The sequence below is a fragment of the Astatotilapia calliptera genome, chromosome 13 (genome assembly GCF_964374335.1).
Source record: "Astatotilapia calliptera chromosome 13, fAstCal68.1, whole genome shotgun sequence".
In the NCBI taxonomy this organism is placed as follows: Eukaryota; Metazoa; Chordata; class Actinopteri; order Cichliformes; family Cichlidae; genus Astatotilapia; species Astatotilapia calliptera.
This window is the reverse complement of record NC_137434.1, coordinates 23,818,393-23,837,675: the sequence shown is the minus strand read 5'-3', so window position 1 is coordinate 23,837,675 and position 19,283 is coordinate 23,818,393. Positions and strand designations below refer to the sequence as shown.

The 19,283-nt window shown below is 37.6% G+C and overlaps 1 protein-coding gene and 1 non-coding gene across 4 annotated transcripts in view; both read left to right on the top strand.

Annotated features, from left to right (window-relative positions):
* The first annotated feature begins 2 nt into the window (after positions 1–2).
* LOC113035353 (uncharacterized) lies at positions 3–2,735 on the top strand. Its single transcript, XR_013900994.1, has 2 exons — positions 3–484; positions 2,149–2,735. It is a non-coding gene; the product is annotated as an uncharacterized LOC113035353 (transcript).
* A 2,322-nt stretch (positions 2,736–5,057) lies between these two features.
* The window catches only part of kcnh1a (potassium voltage-gated channel, subfamily H (eag-related), member 1a), a 58,826-nt gene continuing 44,600 nt past the window's right edge, over positions 5,058–19,283 (top strand). For 2 of the 3 annotated variants that reach the window (XM_026190878.2, XM_026190875.2), the window contains exons 1-5: positions 5,058–5,296; positions 10,191–10,314; positions 16,180–16,286; positions 16,615–16,743; positions 19,137–19,255. In XM_026190878.2, the coding sequence (XP_026046663.2) occupies positions 5,224–5,296; positions 10,191–10,314; positions 16,180–16,286; positions 16,615–16,743; positions 19,137–19,255 (552 nt within the window). In that variant the 5' untranslated portion in view covers positions 5,058–5,223. The remainder of the gene's footprint in view (positions 5,297–10,190; positions 10,315–16,179; positions 16,287–16,614; positions 16,744–19,136; positions 19,256–19,283) is intronic. The other variant, XM_080288302.1, reaches the window with a different exon arrangement.

Here is a 19,283-nt window from a genome sequence, read left to right as displayed (position 1 = left end):
GGTGGGTCAGTTAGCTTTAGTCACCACCTCTGACTCAGCGGGTTTTCCAGGATATCAAACAAAAACTTTGATCAGAAAAAAAGGTTTATATGAATTGCAGTATTTAAATTCACAATAAACAAACAACTTAAATAAAGTAGCAGTTTTTTTAACGCTCAGATGCGTAAATTTGCAATGACACGACCTGATAAACAATTTAAATTTCAGAGTATGATACTTTTTTCTAATAATTTCCTAATTACACATTTATAAATAGTTTTAAGCCTTTCTTTAAAAACAAAGAAACAAACGCGTATTTCGGAAGACTTTTGGGCCTTTTTAGGCCCCATAGTTTGCCCGGAAATACAACCAATGACCCGGGAAGTTAGCTGCGGATGCTAGTTATGCGGCTTGTTTTCTGCCTTTTTTGTTCTTTGTATTATAATCAAATTGAGTGAACCTGTCTTCTGGTCAGAGATTCGGCTGCTTTTAACGCAGTTAGAAGGTAAGTTAAAGATTAGATGCGTGGTTTCCCATTGTGTGCTTGCTGTGACTCTGAAATGATCCGTTTTTAAACTGTCCTTGTTCTGCAACGTGAAGCACGGTTGACATTAGCTTTCGTTTAGAGCTTCCATTTACAGCTTTGCATTTAAACCACGCTGAGGTATTTGCTTGTTCCATATTTTTAAATATTTTCCCACCTTTATAACAAAAAGGTTAGACTCTTAATACATTTTATGAATTTTTTCTTTTTATAACGGTTTCTGTGTTAAGGGCATTTACTTGTGGGGCGTCAAGGTTGTTTTTAGTTGATGAATCACATACAGCTTAATCTGACCTCAGTAAAACCGTTGGATAAAAACTTACCTTTTATAAATGTTTGATAGTATAATTAACATTTGATATTGGTTCACGAAGCAGATAATTTAGGGGGCAAATGTAGGTTTTGCTAGAAATTTGTCCCATGCCACTCTATTCATGCACATCACCAGGCTCCTCATTTTGCATTATAACCCTAGTTGTTTCCTGTTATATCATATATAATATATTTTATATCCGAGTATCACTACACAATTAACATGACCCCCAAAATTGTATTTATTCTTATTGTATTCTAATTTTTGCCTCATAACTTTTGCACTGTCCACTTCCTGCTGTGACAAAACAAATTTCCCACGTGTGGGACTAATAAAGGTTATCTCATCTTATCTTATCTTATCTTAAAAATGTACTTTAAGGATGTCATTGCAATATTTATAGTGAATGTTGGAATAAATGAATGATTCAGATGTAAGTCAGATTTATTTTAATTAGCAAGAGGATTAGTATAGGATATTCATAGTGTGCATATTTTATTTATTTATTTATTTTTAATAACTCGCCATTAGTTATAATATTTTGGAGTGCAGTGTAAACATTCCTAAGTCTAGGTAGCTACTCTGTTCTTTCCGTTTGGCCTTTTTAAAAGGAAAATCTGAATGCAGCATGAAGCATGATGGCTTGAATCTGGTCTTTTTATGTTTCATCATTTGCAGCATTTTTTTTTTCTTTTTTTACGGGCTGTGGCTCAGGAGGTAGAGTGGGTTGTCTACCAATCGGAAGGCTGGTGGCTTAATCTCTGGCTCTAGTCTGCATGCCGAAGTATCCTTGGGCAAGATACTGAACGCTGAATTGCTCCTGACGCATACTGAGTGTGGCTGTTAGATTAAAGTAAAAAAATAAAGTTTCCCCTAAAATGAAGTTTTATTGGTGAAATAGTGAAGTTTCTCAGTGTACAGTTGGATTCATAGCAGTATGTAGTTAGCATTATGGGAATTGTTTATTGTATGCTTTTTTTCTTTTCTTTTTTTTTTAACAAAACTTGAAAATCCAAACGTCTTAGTAAACTGGTTTGTCAAGCAATTGCCAGTCTGTCCCAACCTTCATTGGATTTAATGGCAGTATAACCTGACAGCTTTCCCTCAATGTACTTTTTATTTTTAGCCCTTTCTCAAAAGAAATCATTTTTCATTTAAAATGTTCAAGTTTGTAATCACTTTGTCTTTTGGTTATTTTCTGCCAGTTTTGAATGTGTCTCTGAAGCCCCGCTATATTTTCACCAAAGCCCTTTTGCTGTCATAAATTGTCACCACAGCAGTCCCTAATTTCAGCTGTTTTTGTCTTTCACAGAAATAATTTGCCATCATGTTCCTCACCCTCACCCTTCTGCGAAAAGGTATTCCTGGAAAGCAGTGGATCGGAAAGTATCGACGGCCTCGACAGATTACTTGGCAAATGAAACGCAACACACTGAAGCAGCTGGAGCGCGAAGCTGAGAACGAGTACTGGATCAGCCGGCCGTACATGACCCAGGAACAGGAGCACGGGCATGCAGCAGAACGCAGAGCCCAGAACTGGCTCAAGCTGAAGGAGGCCAGCTTTGCGAATTTTCCTGAACACAAACGCATCACAGATCACCTGAGTCATCTGAGAATCACTAAGAACTGGTCAAGTTAACGTGTGAAGTGACATGCAAAGACTGTGTTTATAGTATAACAATCTAAAACAGTTAATTTGTCCAAAGAAGCCCTGTTTTTGTTTATTATGGCTTATTATTACTGATTTGCTTATTGTCAACTGAGAAGCCACCTTGAAGTGTTCCCAAAAGACCGTTCTCACTCTCTCTGTTCGCAGATGTTTTGGGTTCGGCTGAAAATGTGACTGGCATTCTTCCTTTCGATGTAGCTTTCTTTGGATAAAATTCTCTTCAAAAGCCACGTTTTATCTGTGCGTCCTTAATTAAGAGCTTAACAACAAAATACACTTTTAAGTTCAGCCTCCCCACTGGTTACAAAAGCTCTTTAACTGAATGAGCTGCACAAGTATATTCCATGAGGAAAACTGAGAAATTATATCGATTATCTGGGGCATTTAGGGTGCAATTATGTAACTTTAACAAACAATTGAACACATTTTAATTTGTTGTGACTGTAAAGCCTTTTTGACCCTTTGAATTTTTATAAGAGTGGGAGGAATATTTTTTTTTAATCTAAAGGAAATGCTTTGGTTCTATTCACTGATCCTTTTAAGGAATTGTTTGTAGGTAATGAGCCTTGTTATTTTATCTACTGCTCTGTAGTCTTGTGATAAGATATGCTTTATGATTCCTGCTATTGCCACAAATCTAAGGCTCTCCAGAGACTCTGGATTATTGGCCCTCATGAAAACTCAGATGCAGCACAACACTGTTGTCTAACAGTGGTTATTGCCATCACATATCAGTAATATTGACAGAACCAATACGTATCTGGAGGAAGAACCTTTTAAGGACATGGAGGAAGGTGTGACCCAAACACAAACTCAAATTACATGCCCTTAAATGGAAACACAGACCTGAGGCAAATTTATCTGTAGTTTACTTTAAGACATCATTCAGTATTTCCAAGCAATAAAGCAGACAATGCATAACACATGCTGTATTGGCCGTGGATATAAGAAATAATTCACTGTATAGTATAAACACTTTTGTTAAAATTCTTTTTTTACAATGAGGGTTTAAAGAAGTGTCACAAACAATAGTATGAGATGCTGATATAGTTTGTGTTCTACATAAATCTGTGTTTTAGTTAATTGATAGCACTAAAGAAGATACTGACTGTCAGTGAGAGCACAACCAATCTGCACACACGCAGCATTACACTGTTGTCTGATAACAGTTATTGCTTTTATGTAATAATTCATAATTATATCACCAGACAGGTGGAAAAGCCAGCAGGTGACCTGATTATTATCCTTTTAAGGAAAGACTGGAGTAAGTTGTGACCAAATAAAAAAAAAAGAAAGAAAGAAAAGCAAACACTGACTCGGAAATCATCTGCCCTTAAATGGAGCCATCAGGCTCATGTACCCACCCCAATGAGGGTTTATCGTCAATGACGTCCACATGGTGAGCATAAACACTTTGATTTTGTGTGCATAATGCCTGCAGATGCTACATGAGGGGTTAAAGTGTAACTGGCAATAATATAAGAAGATAATGTGCTCTGGTTGCTCCTGTCTTTCTATCAGTGTGTGCAGGACAGTGAAATAGCAAAACAGCAGGAAGATTCTGCCATTTTCCACCTTTTTAATTGGTGTAGCACAAAACAGCGGTAACCAGAGCTTCTCTGCAGCGCAGGCTGGTTGCTGGTTTCCATAGTAGCCATCCAGTCTGATTTAGACTTGCAACAACAGGCAAGCCCAAACTGTGAGGACAGAAAACCTGAAGCCCTCACCTGCAAACCATTCATGACGTCATTCTTTCCACCTAAACTGTTTTAATTTCGATGGAAATGTCACTGCAGGATTTGTTTTCTTAGCCTGTCTTAGTGTGGCCAACTACGAGTCCGAAATAATTGAGCAAGATTTATGAGGCGATGAAAAAAATGTTCTAGAAAGAGCTCACGGCAGTAAACAAAGAGGAAACCACAAAGTTCAGCATTACTGTTCCTACAAATTAACTGACCAGAATTCTCCTGGGGAGATTTTAGGAAGGTTTTTTCTTAATTTAATAACACCTGCAAACTTATAAGAGAGATTAAACCTCACTGTTTGAGATTTGACTTTTACATCTAAAACCCAAAAAACTGAGGGTCTTTTAAGAAGATTTGCCCTAATTCCCATGGTCTATTGTTGTAGTCTTTGTAAGATTTTGTGTCTATTAATGTATATTTTATGTTAGTTGGGGGGTGGTGTCTGTTTGGAGGTCATTTTCAGTTCTTTGAGGTTATTTTTGAGTCCCTTTGCAGTTGCCTTGGCCTCTGTGTGGATATTTAATTTATTTTCCAAAGAGAAATATGACTTCAAAACGTCTGTCCTAGGGGTTCCATTTCGCCTTTGGCCATCAGAGTTGTGCTTGTTGGGTTCTTTCATTTGCTAATCCCCGCGTGACTTAAACGCTCTTAGTTCCACTACTGCAGTTTGTTGAGAGCAGGAGCCACTGCGAACTTTCAGTGTACGCATAATTATGTCCAGCAGATGGAGCTCCAGGTCCTGTTAGTAACACCAGTCAATAACAGCCGACCCAGAGTCTCTCCTCTCCTCTCCTGGATGATGAGGTGCGTAAGAGGCGCCAACGCACCACACCGGGCTTGGGAGGTAGCTAATGAGCACACCAGACAGCCAGCCTCTGTCCAAGAAATCCGCTCAGAGCCTGAGACACCATGAAAACAAACTGCAGATTGCGGAGTAACGATTCACCTGCAGACGACTGAGTGAAGCGGCAGGATGGCGGGGGGTCGGAGGGGACTTGTGGCCCCTCAGAATACTTTTTTGGAGAATATTGTCAGACGGTCGAACGGTAAGGATGATGCGATTTAAACATTAAAAATGAACTCTACTCTGTTTTGGAAAGCTAGACATAATAAATGCCTCGACACAGTCAACTAGTCTAATTAACTAAATAACGAGGAGGGCTAATTAATTAAGAATCCTTTATTGAGATTTTTTTAAAGTAACATTTCTGTGATCTTTTTACCAGGAGGGGAAAAACTACTGGGTGTTAAACATTCTGATTAATGTTTCTAGTAGGACTGTCAATATCTCACTCATGTATTTAGAGTAAGCATATTCATCTTTAAAATTATTTCATTTTTTCACTTTCACTTTTTCACTGTGTGCATTACAAGCATTAAATGTACTACTGATTACATAAGACCATTGGAAATGTCCAAGGAAAGACTGTATGGCTCAGAAATGTCTGGCATGATACTTATTTCTACAGTTTTCACATAAATAGATTATCAGTATAATATAGAGAGTGAAAAGTCCTGCTTTTGATAGCATTCACTTTAATTTCCCTTTAAGTTACAGGTCAGTTTGAAATTTAGCTGTTGGGATTTTATTATCAACATCTGAGGCATTATTATTTATTAAACTAAATCTAAAAATGTATCCAAAAGTAGTTGACATTTGTCCAAACATAATCCTAATAGTTATTTTTATCATGTTCACTTTTCTTCATGGAGTCTGGAAAGCCTTGCACCATGTTGTAACTGGTGCTATGAATCAGTTAATAAAGAGGATTTAGGCTTTCTGTTATACCATTTTGAGTTACATTTCACTGAAAGAAAACACACAGACCAGACTTCTCAGGAAAAACATGAACTAAAATTAAGATTCTTTCTTTTTTAAACTTATAGAGACAAGTGGGATTTGTTAAGCCAACTGTTCTGGCTTCAGTAAAAACACAGAAAGTAGCTTTTCTGTGTTTTTTAGATCCAACAGGACGTGACAGCACGGACTGGAGAGTTGACAGCTAGCTGTGACAGAGAACCACCTGCGTTTGTTGCCTCTGTCATGAGACACATTTTGGGAAAATTACTGGATACGTACTATCTTTATGTTTTTGTTTTTGTTTTTTTTTTAAATAGGGGTTCACACATGTGAAACCACCATGTTTCTGTGCATGAACTCTCCGCCTCACTGTCAGTCTGCTCCTGCTGCACATATCTACATTTAAATGTGTTATGACAAACAGGGAGCAGCCTGCTCAGAGACAGTGACAGCATCTCTTCACAGTGAGGCTGGCTTTACAGCGTGATGTCTGGATTCCTAAGCTGTATAATATATTTAAGAAAATCCACCTGTTAAAAACAAAAGCAGATACATATGTTTTTCTTATGACCTTAGGCAGCCCATGATGGATTAGTGAGCAGTAAATCTCTCCCAAGCTTGAAACAAAGGAGCCGAGACTATAATCTGCTGGATGCCACTGAGACAGTGGTGGGTGGGCATTCGCAAACAATGAAATATTCCTTTTATGTACCAGTCATTCATTTTTAAATAGCTAGCTTTGTGCTATATTTTGACGACAGTGTTCAAGACAACTTTTTGATTTTCGTGCCCAGCAGTTCACCACCTACTTTGACTTTTAAATTATGCAGATATCTTCTCTTCTCTCACTATACTTAAACTCCCCATTTAATAAACCTGTCAAACATTTTTCTCAGCACTTGTCTTAAAAGGAAACGAACAGTCACAAAGAACAGCACTGATGGCTCAATTACACATGTCAGTAACTTAAAAAGGTACATATTATGCTCATTTCCACCTCTGTATTTTTATTCTGGGATTCCACTAGATTAGCTTTGCATGTCTCAAAGTTTAAAAAACGTCTTCGATATACCTGTTTTATATGTTGCCCCTGAGTTCGTCCTCTTGTCCAAAACAATCCCTAGATTTCTTTACTAAAGTCTATTTTCCTCTGATTGCCTGACATCTCGAAGCCTGCCGAGGGGCAGCACTGAGAGTTCTACGTGCTGCCCCTGTAGAAGACGACTGTATAGAAACATCACATGGAAAAAAACAGACTGAAGCCTGAGATTCTGGCTCATAGAGATTAGAGATCATTGTTTGAAACTTTTTCTCCCAAAATTTGGTTCATAGTAACAACCTGCATACGTCTGTTTACTTGTCTTTTCAAATGACAGTATACTAACAAAAAAATATAAGATAGGCATGGTTGAAGAAACAGCTGAAACAACGTCAGATTACATTGATATTAGTGTTATATTTGATACTGTAATATAAACTTACCTTGTCTTTTGTAGAACATAGTCATGTTAGCTATACAATTTATTTTGTATTTATGTTTTTCTGTAGCAGTGTTGTAGAAGAGTGTATGTAGTCCAGGCATTTTAAGAGCACTGAGCAACACTGATAATGTTACACTATATTTGCAACTCATCCAGTTATGTGCAAATGCAATGCTGGCATTACTTTAGGTGCTTTTACGGTTGGTCCCACATAAAATAGGGTAAAGCACAACAGGTCGCTTTTATTTGTTTCGAGTAAAGGTGCCACAAAAGTGTCCTGGAAACCTCGAAAACTGTTACAATGCATCTCAGAAATTAGTATAATTATAACCAATCAACAAAAACAGAATGCTACCAGTTCAGGCCCAGCTGATGATCAGCTGTTAGAATGATTATTCAGCTGCTGAAACAGCTGCTGTTGTTTATGGTAGTGCACTGTCAGGTTATGCAGTTGCCATTCTGTTACACATTTTCCACATTTTATCGAATTAAACCAAAATGCTTATTTTTAGGACCTCCATCAAGACCTGCAGCACATTTGACTCTAACGACCTTACCACATTTAAAGTCACTTAAATTACCTTTCTTTCCCATTTCGATGTTCAGATTGAGCTTTGTCAGGTCATCTTGACCATAGCTGCATTCCTACATATGTCAAGTTGCTGCCGATTGGCTGATTGGATATTTTTGTTAATGAGCAGTTGAACAAGTGTAGCTACTGAGCGGGGCAATGGGTGTATAAGTGAAGCTGATGTTAGCTGAAGAAAGTTGAATCCATTAGCAGCTAAAGTGGCAAATATTTCTCTCAGAAGTTATTAAAGATGAAATCAAAGCTTAAAAAAATTGATCACAGGGTTATAAATGTGATTAAGTTTGCATGCTTGTTTCTGTTTTTATCTGCACTCATGTGGCCACTAATGTGTTAACTTAATCAGAATAGTTTTTTTTCAGATAGTTGCTTTAAATGTCTATCAGCAGCTACTCAAGTTAAACACAAGCGTGTCTCTGTTTGTTTGACATTCAGTGCATGTTTCTCTCTGTAATCTGTTAACCCTCTTTTCTTTTCAAACATTTCAGTTTGGACACTGTCACATAGGCAGACAGGTACTATGAAGTTTAATTTGGCGTGCTGCTCATATTCCCCCCGTCAGTGTCTCTCTTTTTGTAATGTAACACTTAATGTTCTAGACCAAATGCTGTTAATTTACAAAGCTCAGATCTGAAATGTTTGCTGCAACCCATTAGTGAGTTAACAGATGCCTCCTTTTATGCCTCCTTCCTCCCAGGATCCCAACATTAACATGTGTTCACTGCAAAATAACATGTTGGCATGAAATGTTCTGTGCATCGTCCCCATGCTTTTAGTGATTATTCATGTGTTTTTGTGTTTAGATGTGATATATAAACTGTGTTTTGTGACCCAGTGTTTTGAATTCCTTCCCTCCTGCTCCTTTACCTCAGTGTTGTGACATTGTTATAGTCTATGCCTGTATGTTTAGTTTTTCATCTTAGCTAAAATCACTATGTCCACTACTACATAGTATGTTTTATTTTATTATGTTATCCATAAAAATCACCAAAATCTTCCTTTGTTTTTGATCCCTGTAGAACATTGTGTGAGCTAGCTTGCAGGCATTATATGCGTAATGTTTTTCCTCATTTTAAATATCAAAATGTGCATATGCACAAGTTATTTCATTTGTCATTTAAATGCAAATGTTATTTGTAAAAGTGACACATATTCATGTTAAAATTTGTCTGAGTTTTTCAAAGTTTCCCAGAAAAACCCACTGCAGTCATTTGCACAATGTAGTACTTTATCTCGGTTTTTTAAAATGTCCCCTAAAATAAAAAAAATAGCAAATCTATCTGTTTATTTAATGTATTACGACATGAGTAACAGCTTGAGTAGGCTAATTATATAACTGCTGACAGGTTGAAAAAAGGATGGAAGCAAGTACGCATGCGAATCTGGTTATTTAAGCTTATTAACATTTAGCCACAAATACGTTTTGCTCTGAATAATTCAAAATATGCCACATGATAACAAATGTGTTCTATTCTCCATAAAGGGTAGATACAGATATTTACAGTTTTCTATATCTATAAATTAATGGCAAACATAACTACTTTTTCACACACACACACACACACACACACACACACACACACACACACACACACACACACACACACACACACATTAAGCAGCCAATTAGGCCTGTTACAAACTCTACATAGGTAAATATAAAAAAGCAATAAAAACCTGTTTTTGCACTGCCAAGAAGCAAGTTAATGAAGCAGATAGTTGGATGCTTTCTGCATAAGCAAAGAGTTTATGTTTGGTTACATTTGTTTACACTTGCCCTGAGTGTTTAATGAGCCGTAGGCGACCGTGGACTCTAATAAAAATCTTTAAACTGCTTTAAGTCACCAATCTTTTTAATGATAGATATTACTAAGATAAACATATGCTTATAAAATAGAAAGAGAGATACAGATATAGATGGATAGTGGTCAATAACTTTTTTACTTTTTCAGTTTAAGATACAGGTCTTTTCCCTTACCCTGTAGTTGAAGTATGTTACACTACAATGCTATTTTTAGGAAATGCTGCGAGTTATTTGCCCTTTTTATTTCCTGTTCACTCTAAAACAGATACCAACTTTGTCCTGGGAAATGCTCAGATAGTGGACTGGCCCATCGTCTACAGCAATGATGGTTTCTGCAAGCTGTCGGGGTATCACAGAGCAGAGGTGATGCAGAAAAGCAGCACCTGCAGGTAGGCAAAAGGGAACTCTATCTATTAATATATTGTACGTTAAAAGCTAAAAACAAGAAACTGTCATACGTATTTAAATTCATTAAGAGAATTTCAAGAACACATCCCAACATAAACATTAGCTTTGTTCATTTTAACAATTATTTGTTAATTACAGAGAAGTAATGAACTAAAAACTAAAAGTTTAACATAGCCTGGCTCTGGGTTGGCAAAACCTAAAACTACATCATGTAAAAGGAGGGCTTAACATGTAATTTGGCTATTTTTCAGCACATAATTGGTAGATTAATTAAGAGCTGTCTTCATTCAAAGACATCATTAGAATGAGTGCCAGGGATGTATAAAGAATATAAAAAACAAAACATAAAACCAGTCGTACAAATACGCCAAGAGAGCAGCTCTACACATTAGATTTACTTCAGACTTGATCTATTTGAATGTTATGGGCTGCTATAAGTGCAGTTAGGTCCAGCAGTCAAACAACTAAACGTGTGCAAATTCCAGGGATACTTGATACTGTTTGCACTGCTGTGATTTCTTTCTTCTAACGTACAGCTCAAAAAGTTGCACGTAAAAATGTATTCCTTCAGCAGAATGTCTTTTTTTTTTTTTTTTACACTTACAGTACTGAAAATTCAAAGAATCAGTAAAAAAAATTGGAGCTTACAGACGATTTTAACCCAACACTGAACACGAACCTGGCCTAGAACAAGGTAATGTACTGTATTGTACTGTACTACTGAAAACTTTAAATTTAGACTCAAAATACTTCATTAAGCCCTCAAGCATTTAGTTGTTATGGCACTAACTTTTTTTTACAGCTGTTTCTCGTCAATAAATAAATAAGATTGTTCAGTGACACTTTGAGAACATGTTATGGCCGCTGCTGTCTCGATGAGCTCCTGGCAATGCTAAAATATTCACACTTTATGTTTAATCAAGTTAGTTTAAATTTCTCCATTAAAAAGAAATGTGTGGAGCCCTCACTTAGATCCTTTGATCACATAGGTATGGTATTACTTTGGGTCCTGTGATTAAAAGATCTATATGGGGTTTGATCCGACATCAGACAGTTTAATATGTAGTTCTGTCACAATAGGAGCCATTTTTAGTTATGGATGCAGTTACTGTGAATTCCTTTGTTTTTATGCATTTACACCTTCTACCACCAAGCAGAGCGCGCTGATGTTGTGAGGTGGGAAAGCCTTATTTAAGGAGGATAATGTAATCAGTAGTTGCTTGTGATCCGAGAGATCTGCCTTTAATGAATATTTGGAGTTATTTTAATTGAAATGGAAAATATAGCCTATACTGCAAATAGTCCCTACATGCCACAACTGACTATATGTAGTGTTTTCAGATTGAACTTCTTCGCAAATTTGCTTGTTAATTACCAGAATAAGAGGAACATTCACCCATCAGCAGTACATGCAAATGTTTTTTCTGTTATTTTTTTAATGAAATAGCAAGAGGTGCTTCTGGTCAGGTGCAGCGTCTGCAGTAATGGGATTTGTTGTTCAGTACAGTGAAGTTGTACTTGAGGTACATTTACATATTCCAGATCATCTTATCACTTTAATTAAACCTTGATAACCTGAGTAAACACAAAGTGCACACTCTAAATGATATTTTCATTTATTAGGGGGTTAAAAAGCTATCCAAACCTGCCTGTGTGAAAATTTAACTGCTCTTTTAACAACTGGTTGTGCCATTTTTGACAACAAGAACTGCAATCAAGTGTTTGTGACTGGCCGTTTTTCACATTGCTTTGGAGAAATTTTTGCACATTGTTCTTTAGACAATTGTTTTAATTCAGCCACACTGCAGGATTGTCAAGGTGGACTTTCTGGTGTTTTATGGATTATTGTCCTGCTGCATAACTCGAGTGTGCTTGAGCTTCAGAGCATGAACTGATGGCTGGACATTTTTGGCAAATGTGAGGCTCTTTGTTCTTTTTGGTCAGCTTTGGAGCTCTTCCATAGATGCTATTTTTGCCCAGTCTCTTTCTTATTGTTTAATCATGGACACTGATCCTAACTGAGGGTGAGGCCTGCAGTTATTTAGATATTCTGAGTTCTTTTGTGACCTCATGGATGAGTCGTCAGTGTGCTCTTGGAGTAATTTTGGTAGGCTGGTCTCTATGAAGTGTTCACCAGTTGTGGATAATGGCTCCCACCGTGTTTGCTTCCAGTCCCAAATCCTTAGAGATGGCTTTGTAACCCTTTCCAGACCAAGAGATTACAATGACTTTTATATTGAATTCTTTAAATTCTGGCATGATGTGTTGTGTTTTGAGATCTCTTAGTGTACTTCACTTTTAGGTTTTCTTGATTCAACAGGTCTGCCAGTAATCAGTGCTGGGTGTTGCTAGTGAAACTGAACTTGTAATAATTTGTAAACAAAAAGTGTGACAAACATGCAAAAACCACTACTGCTGTTCCTCCTGCATTATAACCTAAAGGATCACCAGAGTTTATTTATGTTTAATCCGGTAGGAGACATGACCTAACACTCCCAATCATAAATGCCAACTTCAATGACACATTTGTAGGAAAAGTCAGGGGATCAGAACAGATTTCATGGCAATATTGGTGGGATATTTCAGTCTGGGCCAAATTGCTGGGCTTGACATGGGATTGATAATGCTGTCTATAAAGCCGCGTCTCTAGCAGGGCTGAAGAGCCGAGTGATCAGTTTTTGATTTATTTGTCACAAATTCAAACCTAAAAATACAACTATCAGCTTAAACCTAACAATTAAGATGTGGATACACAGTTATTAGTGACACTGTGGGGCTAACTTTGCTATGTCAAAGGCCTGGCTTTATACGAGACCCAACTGACAGGAGAATCAATTCTTTTTGCCAGAGCATCTCACCAGAGGAAGTTCAAATTACACAGACCACTCAATTAGATCTGATATGATATTCCCATAGTTAAACACAGTCTAGCAGATTGTTTTGGGTTTTTTTGCACCGCCACAGAGCTGGAAACCAGACACAAATCTGTGATGTAATCAGCTTGTAACAGCTGAAACTGCCTTTGCATCACCGACTATAATGGTAAACCTGTAGATATACATAAACATAAAGGAATAAAAGGTTATTGGAGTGAGTAAATCATTTCAGGACTTGTGTTTGTTGTGCCTACAATAAGGATGCCACTAACCACCATATTAATAGGATCCCAGTGAAACAGTTGGTGCTGCCAAATCTGAAAAACGTGGGAGATTTCATCTGTTGCGGGAGATGGTGTTTGTTACAGCCAGCACTGCGGCTATTACTGATTTAGACCCTCGGGTGCCCAAACATAAGCTGCAGAGCACTCGCCAATACAAATATTGAAGCCAATGTGTAATGGTTTGTTGTGGTTTAATATCAGGTCGGTAAATCAAGTGCAGGCTTCTGTTTGAAAGAGGGAGACAAACAAACTTAAAATCTCCCAAATGTCTTTGATGGAAAGCAGAAAACGAGTGAGGGAGGAAACCTGATAATTAATAAATCACTAATGCGTTATTTCTGCAATAGGTAGTAATGAATTGTAGGAGAACACACTGAGAGATATATTCATCACTAATTACTTAATTATTGTGGTGAAAAGATCATACTGAGCATTTACTATCAAACGGCTCACAAGAGTGAGGATGAGCGTAAAAAGAGGAATCGGTGATTAGTAGTTATCAGTGAACGAATTAATGAAAAAAAACATTTCCGTATATAAACTTGCATTTCTCTATTTCTGCATTTTATTGGTTATTCCTGTTTCTTTGTAGCTACACTTCTTCACACGTTTATTCCTGTATTTCTTTGTGGGGATTTCTTAAGTCTAAAGCAGGATCTTGGTGAACTAAACAGAGGCAAATAATTGCTATTAAATATGTATGACAAAAGCCAACTGCTGATCTATTAGCAACACCCAATAGGGGCTGTTTATAGGCCTTATAAAATCACAGGGTAAGCATTTTGTGAGGTAGTCTTGCTGTAGGGAGATGTTAGGAAAGCGGCACACACTAGCATCGCCTCCTTTCTTTGAGATTATTTTTTCGGTTATTATTATTTTATAGTTATCAATATTTAATTTATCCCGAGAGAAGGGATTTGAAACCTTGAGTAGTGGTGGAAATTTTGAAAAATATCATCAACGTTAATACTTTTTTACAGTTTTTTGTGGCACAAACACTATTAGCATGGGAAAAAGAAGAAGAAGAAGAATAGATTTCCTGGTGCTTTACTGCTTTGTCAGAAGAATCTCTAAAAACGTCTAATTTTATCATGTTAAATGGGGCATTATTCTTACACAAAGAAATACTTTAAAAAGTTACATTAAACACAAATAATTAAGGGGAAAAAAAAGGTATTATTAAAAAACAAAAGACTTTCAGGTTGAAACTACAGTTTCTTGTGCCAACCTCTCTTAAATATATATATTTTAACTGGCATTGAAATACATAATTACAATACTCCAGCTGTATAAAAGGCTATTATGACCACAGTAATAAAGTGATTTTCCCATGGCAGTGACTGTGAAAGCAGAAAATTTGATATATCTCAGCCCTCAACATGGTCATAAAGGCTGAATCTGAGCCAAGCAAGAAGCAAAACAAAAACCAGCTATTTCATTAAAACCTGGCAGCGCTGGTGTTACTGCCAGTGTTTAACTGCTTATGGAAGATAACTATACAACACTGTCTTTTTATGCATTGCTGTATGTTAGGAATAGAGTCACTGGCTATATACTCAGCAGCTTACACAGTTCTCATGTTAATAATTCATATATGCTGCATTTCTTTACATGAGTCGATACTCTGGGGGGTTTTTTTGCAGTTTTTTTTTAGCTGTGTCCATTGGTTCTCTACTGGAAGATCACTTTCCAGATCAATTTTATTTTTTAATCTGAACCATTTAAAAAAAACAGTCATTTAGGTAGTAGCCACTTTCTCTTCAGACATATTCCGGCACCTTTAATCATCCTGGTGTTTAAGTTATTTTTATTTGATGTAAAAAAATCAAAAAAAATCCTGTGCCTTATTATGAGCTCATAAAACATTCACATTATGGATTTTTAATGTTTTTGAAGATGACTCAAACATAAGATGTATGCTCATTTCTCCAGAGTCTAATAACGAGCTCTTTTTGCACATCAGTTACATCCTTCTATAAACACACATGATGATGATGATGAAGTGATTTGAGGAATTGCTTTTACATATTCTTCTTTGAAGAATGTCATTCTCCTCCCCGCACAGGGGAAAGACGGGAGGTGTGAGATGAGGACATTCGTCACTGATGTTACATCAAGCGCTGGTCTGAAAAGTCTCTGCAGCATCAGAATTTAGTCTCATTAAATTTAGCCTTCCTTTTGTATTTCATAACAGACTATATTTAGATCACACTGGAGCAGGCTGCTACTGAGGCTGGCACTAATAAGTAAAGTGAGATGAATGTCTCTGTAGTGTGCTTAAAAGTGTTCGTGGTTGCTTAACCCATCTTCAGGTTTAATTTGCATTTGGCCAATGAGCATCCAGGGCTGCATTTGTCTTTTTATGTTTTCAGGATACATTTATATGAATTTTAACCCACTTGATATTTTACACAGCTTGGTCTGCTTAGTTTAGATATCATTTTTTATAACTGAGGTGAAACTGAGAGGAAATCCTGACCGAGGCATGATTTAAAGGTAAATGCAGTGACACAAAAAGTTGTCAAAGCAGTGCTTGATTTTAAGCCAAAAGAACAAAATATCACAAGGTAATCTAACACTGAAGATATTTTCCCATTCAAACCTTTCTCACCACCCTTTTAGTAAAAGAGAGAAAGCTGCTTCTCTTTTAAGATTTCAAATTGTTATTTCCCTTTGTGTTTTCCAGCTTCATGTATGGGGAGCTCACAGACAAGGACACGACGGAAAAAATGCGACTAACATTTGAGAATTATGAGATGAACTCGTTTGAAATACTGATGTACAAGAAAAACAGTGAGTAGCGACTCTACATGCGAGAAAAGAGAAAACTTCCACAGTCTCCTCATCATGCAAATGTATTCAGAGCCTCTGTAACATACAGCAGAGTTCAAAGGCAGCCAAGAACATTTCTACCTCTAGAAATGTACTAATTGGTTGAGAGCCAGACCAGAGGAGCCTTCCTCAGCAAAATGTGGGGTTGTTTGTTTCCTGTTGCTGGTGTAACATGCAAAGTTTTGAAAGGCCATCAAGATTCCTACTATGCTATATGCACACACTGATTCTTTCCCTTTATAAGAAGCAGGTGATGAAGCTAAATGTGTGCTGTTCTTTGTACTTTCAGGGACGCCTGTTTGGTTTTTTGTGAAGATTGCTCCCATTCGTAATGAACAAGAAAAAGTGGTCCTGTTTCTCTGCACATTCAGCGACATCACAGCCTTTAAACAGCCTATTGAAGACGATTCTTCCAAAGGTTAGACTCTGGGCAAATTTAATTTGTTTAACTTCACATTTTTATCAGACAGGGTGAGAGGAGGTAAAATGGGGAAAAAAAGAATGTACATCCATACTTGGGCGCCACATGAGTCTGTAAAATCCTGTTAGATCTATTTTTCCACTACACACGATAGACCCGTATGATCTACTTCAGAGGTAGAAGTCAAATCAGTCTGCCTGCTTTCACCATTCACCAGTCAAATGTGCCTCATCTTCATAGTTATCAGTACACAGCACAAAAAGTTATTCACTGGACTGTATGAGTGTTAGACAGATAAAATAGAACATGAATTAGTGCAAGAGTGCATCCAGTAATAGGGGCAAAAACGGGGTTTGTCGTTAACATGAAACTGAAATTATAGTTCAGGCTTGAGCATCAACAGGTAGGATGAAAAGACATGTATGTTTGTGTTCCCTGCACTGATACTGGAGACTGTAGTAACATACTGCCAAAACAGCGTTTGGAGGGTTGATGGACAAATGCATTTCATCACTATAAAAAATAAATTTATGTGCACTATAGGGCACTAAACTAACTAGCAGTTGCCGGTTTCCACATGTAGCAGAGAGGGAGTGGTATTTTTAATAATTAGGATTCATCCTTTAATTCACAATTTAATTAATTGGACATAGGTCCAATATTTCCACTCATCTGTGCTCTATTTTTAGTTTTCACCAACTCTTTAGTGAAATTTATGATTCTGAATCCTCAACAGTGTACACCAGCCAGTGGCTAACTTTGTCTGTCTGCTGCTTGGTGCCCAGTAGGCTGCTTTTGCTGAAAACAGCAGCCTGCTGTGACCATAAACAACATTAATGAGAGTGAACCAAAGCCACCCACGCAATTTTGTTGACCAAAAGATGCAGAAATCTAAACATTGTGTGATATGATCCATTTTTCGACCTGATAGATTTGTGGAAATAAAAACAAAACACACAATAAGTTGCACTGTATATGTTTGTGCACAAATATCCCTTCTTAAAAATGTCTATCATGACTCTGATTTTTGTATGAGTACAGTAAGTATACCCTTACTGTTTTCACAGAAATTAAGACGGTAAGTAGCAGCCAGGTGCTGCTAATCAAATTCACTTGATTAATTGATCATCAGTAAGTGTGACCACCTCTATAACAGGAAACGTTTTTTTCTGGCCCGGAGCATTCAGCTTTGTGTGTGTACACAATGCCACAATCTTCCCATTAGCAGACGTACCTGCAAATTTACACAAGGTCAGACCGTGTAACGTTAAGAGAAACTGCAAAAATCCAAGGGCTTCATCTTAGACCAGGGGTGCCCAATCCCGGTCCTCGAGAGCTACCGTCCTGCAGCTTTTAGATGCATCCTTGTTCCCACACACCCATATCAAATGAATGGCTTGTTATCAGGCCTTTGCCAAACACGATGGCATGCTGAAGAGGTAATCAAACCATTTGATTCAGCTGTGTTGGAGTAGGGATGCATCTAAAAGCTGCAGGGTAGTAGCTCTCGAGGACTGGGATTGGGCAGCCCTGTCTTAGACTCTACAGGCCTCGGTTAGCATGTTAAATGTTAAACTTCGCAACTGCATAATTAGAAAAAGCCTGAAGAAGTACAGGTTGTTTGGAAGTGTTGCCAGGAAAAAGCTTATTCTCTCTAAAAAGGCACATGGCAGCACTGCTTAGGTTTTACAAACCTACATCTGAGCAAACTGCAGAAGTTCTCTAACAATGTCCGTTGACCATAATGCACTGTGCTACATTTGGTGAAAGCAAACACAGCATATCAGCACAGATACCTCATACCAAGCACGGTGATGGAGGGGTGATGATTTGGGCTTGTTTTGCAGCTTGCTCAACCATGAACTCCTCATTATGCCAAAGTATTCTACTGTCAAATGTGAGAGCGTCTGTCAGACAGTAAAAGCGTAGTCAAAACTGGGTCATGCAACAGCACAGTGATCCCACTCATAGCAGCAAATCTATGACAAACTGCCATAGTCCAGTCGAAGGCCAGATTCAACCTGCCTAAAAAGCTGTGATGGGAACGTAACAGATCTGTGCAAATGCCCACAAACCTTTTGCTGGGCAGTTTGTATCAGGAGCCTTGAAACTGTGTTTCTTGGCTTGGCCTTTTGTAAAAGTGAGGAATCATGAATTTATTCAAACTGAAATCTGAAGCTTGTTGAAGTTGTTGATGCCCTGCATACCCAGATAATAATCAAGCTTTAATATGCATACGTAGCAGATGCTGAGCAAATGTTCAATACTGAAAAAAGTGATTTCAGAGCCACAACTCTACAAGCAGCAAAAGCGTGTTGTAGCCCCTGGAAAAATCTGAAGTATCAAGACTCATATTGAAAATTTGCTTTCTATCCGTGTTTAATGATCAGGCTGGGGAAAGTTTGCCCGGCTGACTCGTGCTCTAACAAGCAGCAGAGGAGTCTTACAACAGCTGCAGCCCACGGTTCACAAAGGAGAGAACGTCCACAAGCACTCCCGCCTCGCTGAGGTAAGGTTCGCTCATTGGATTTAATTTC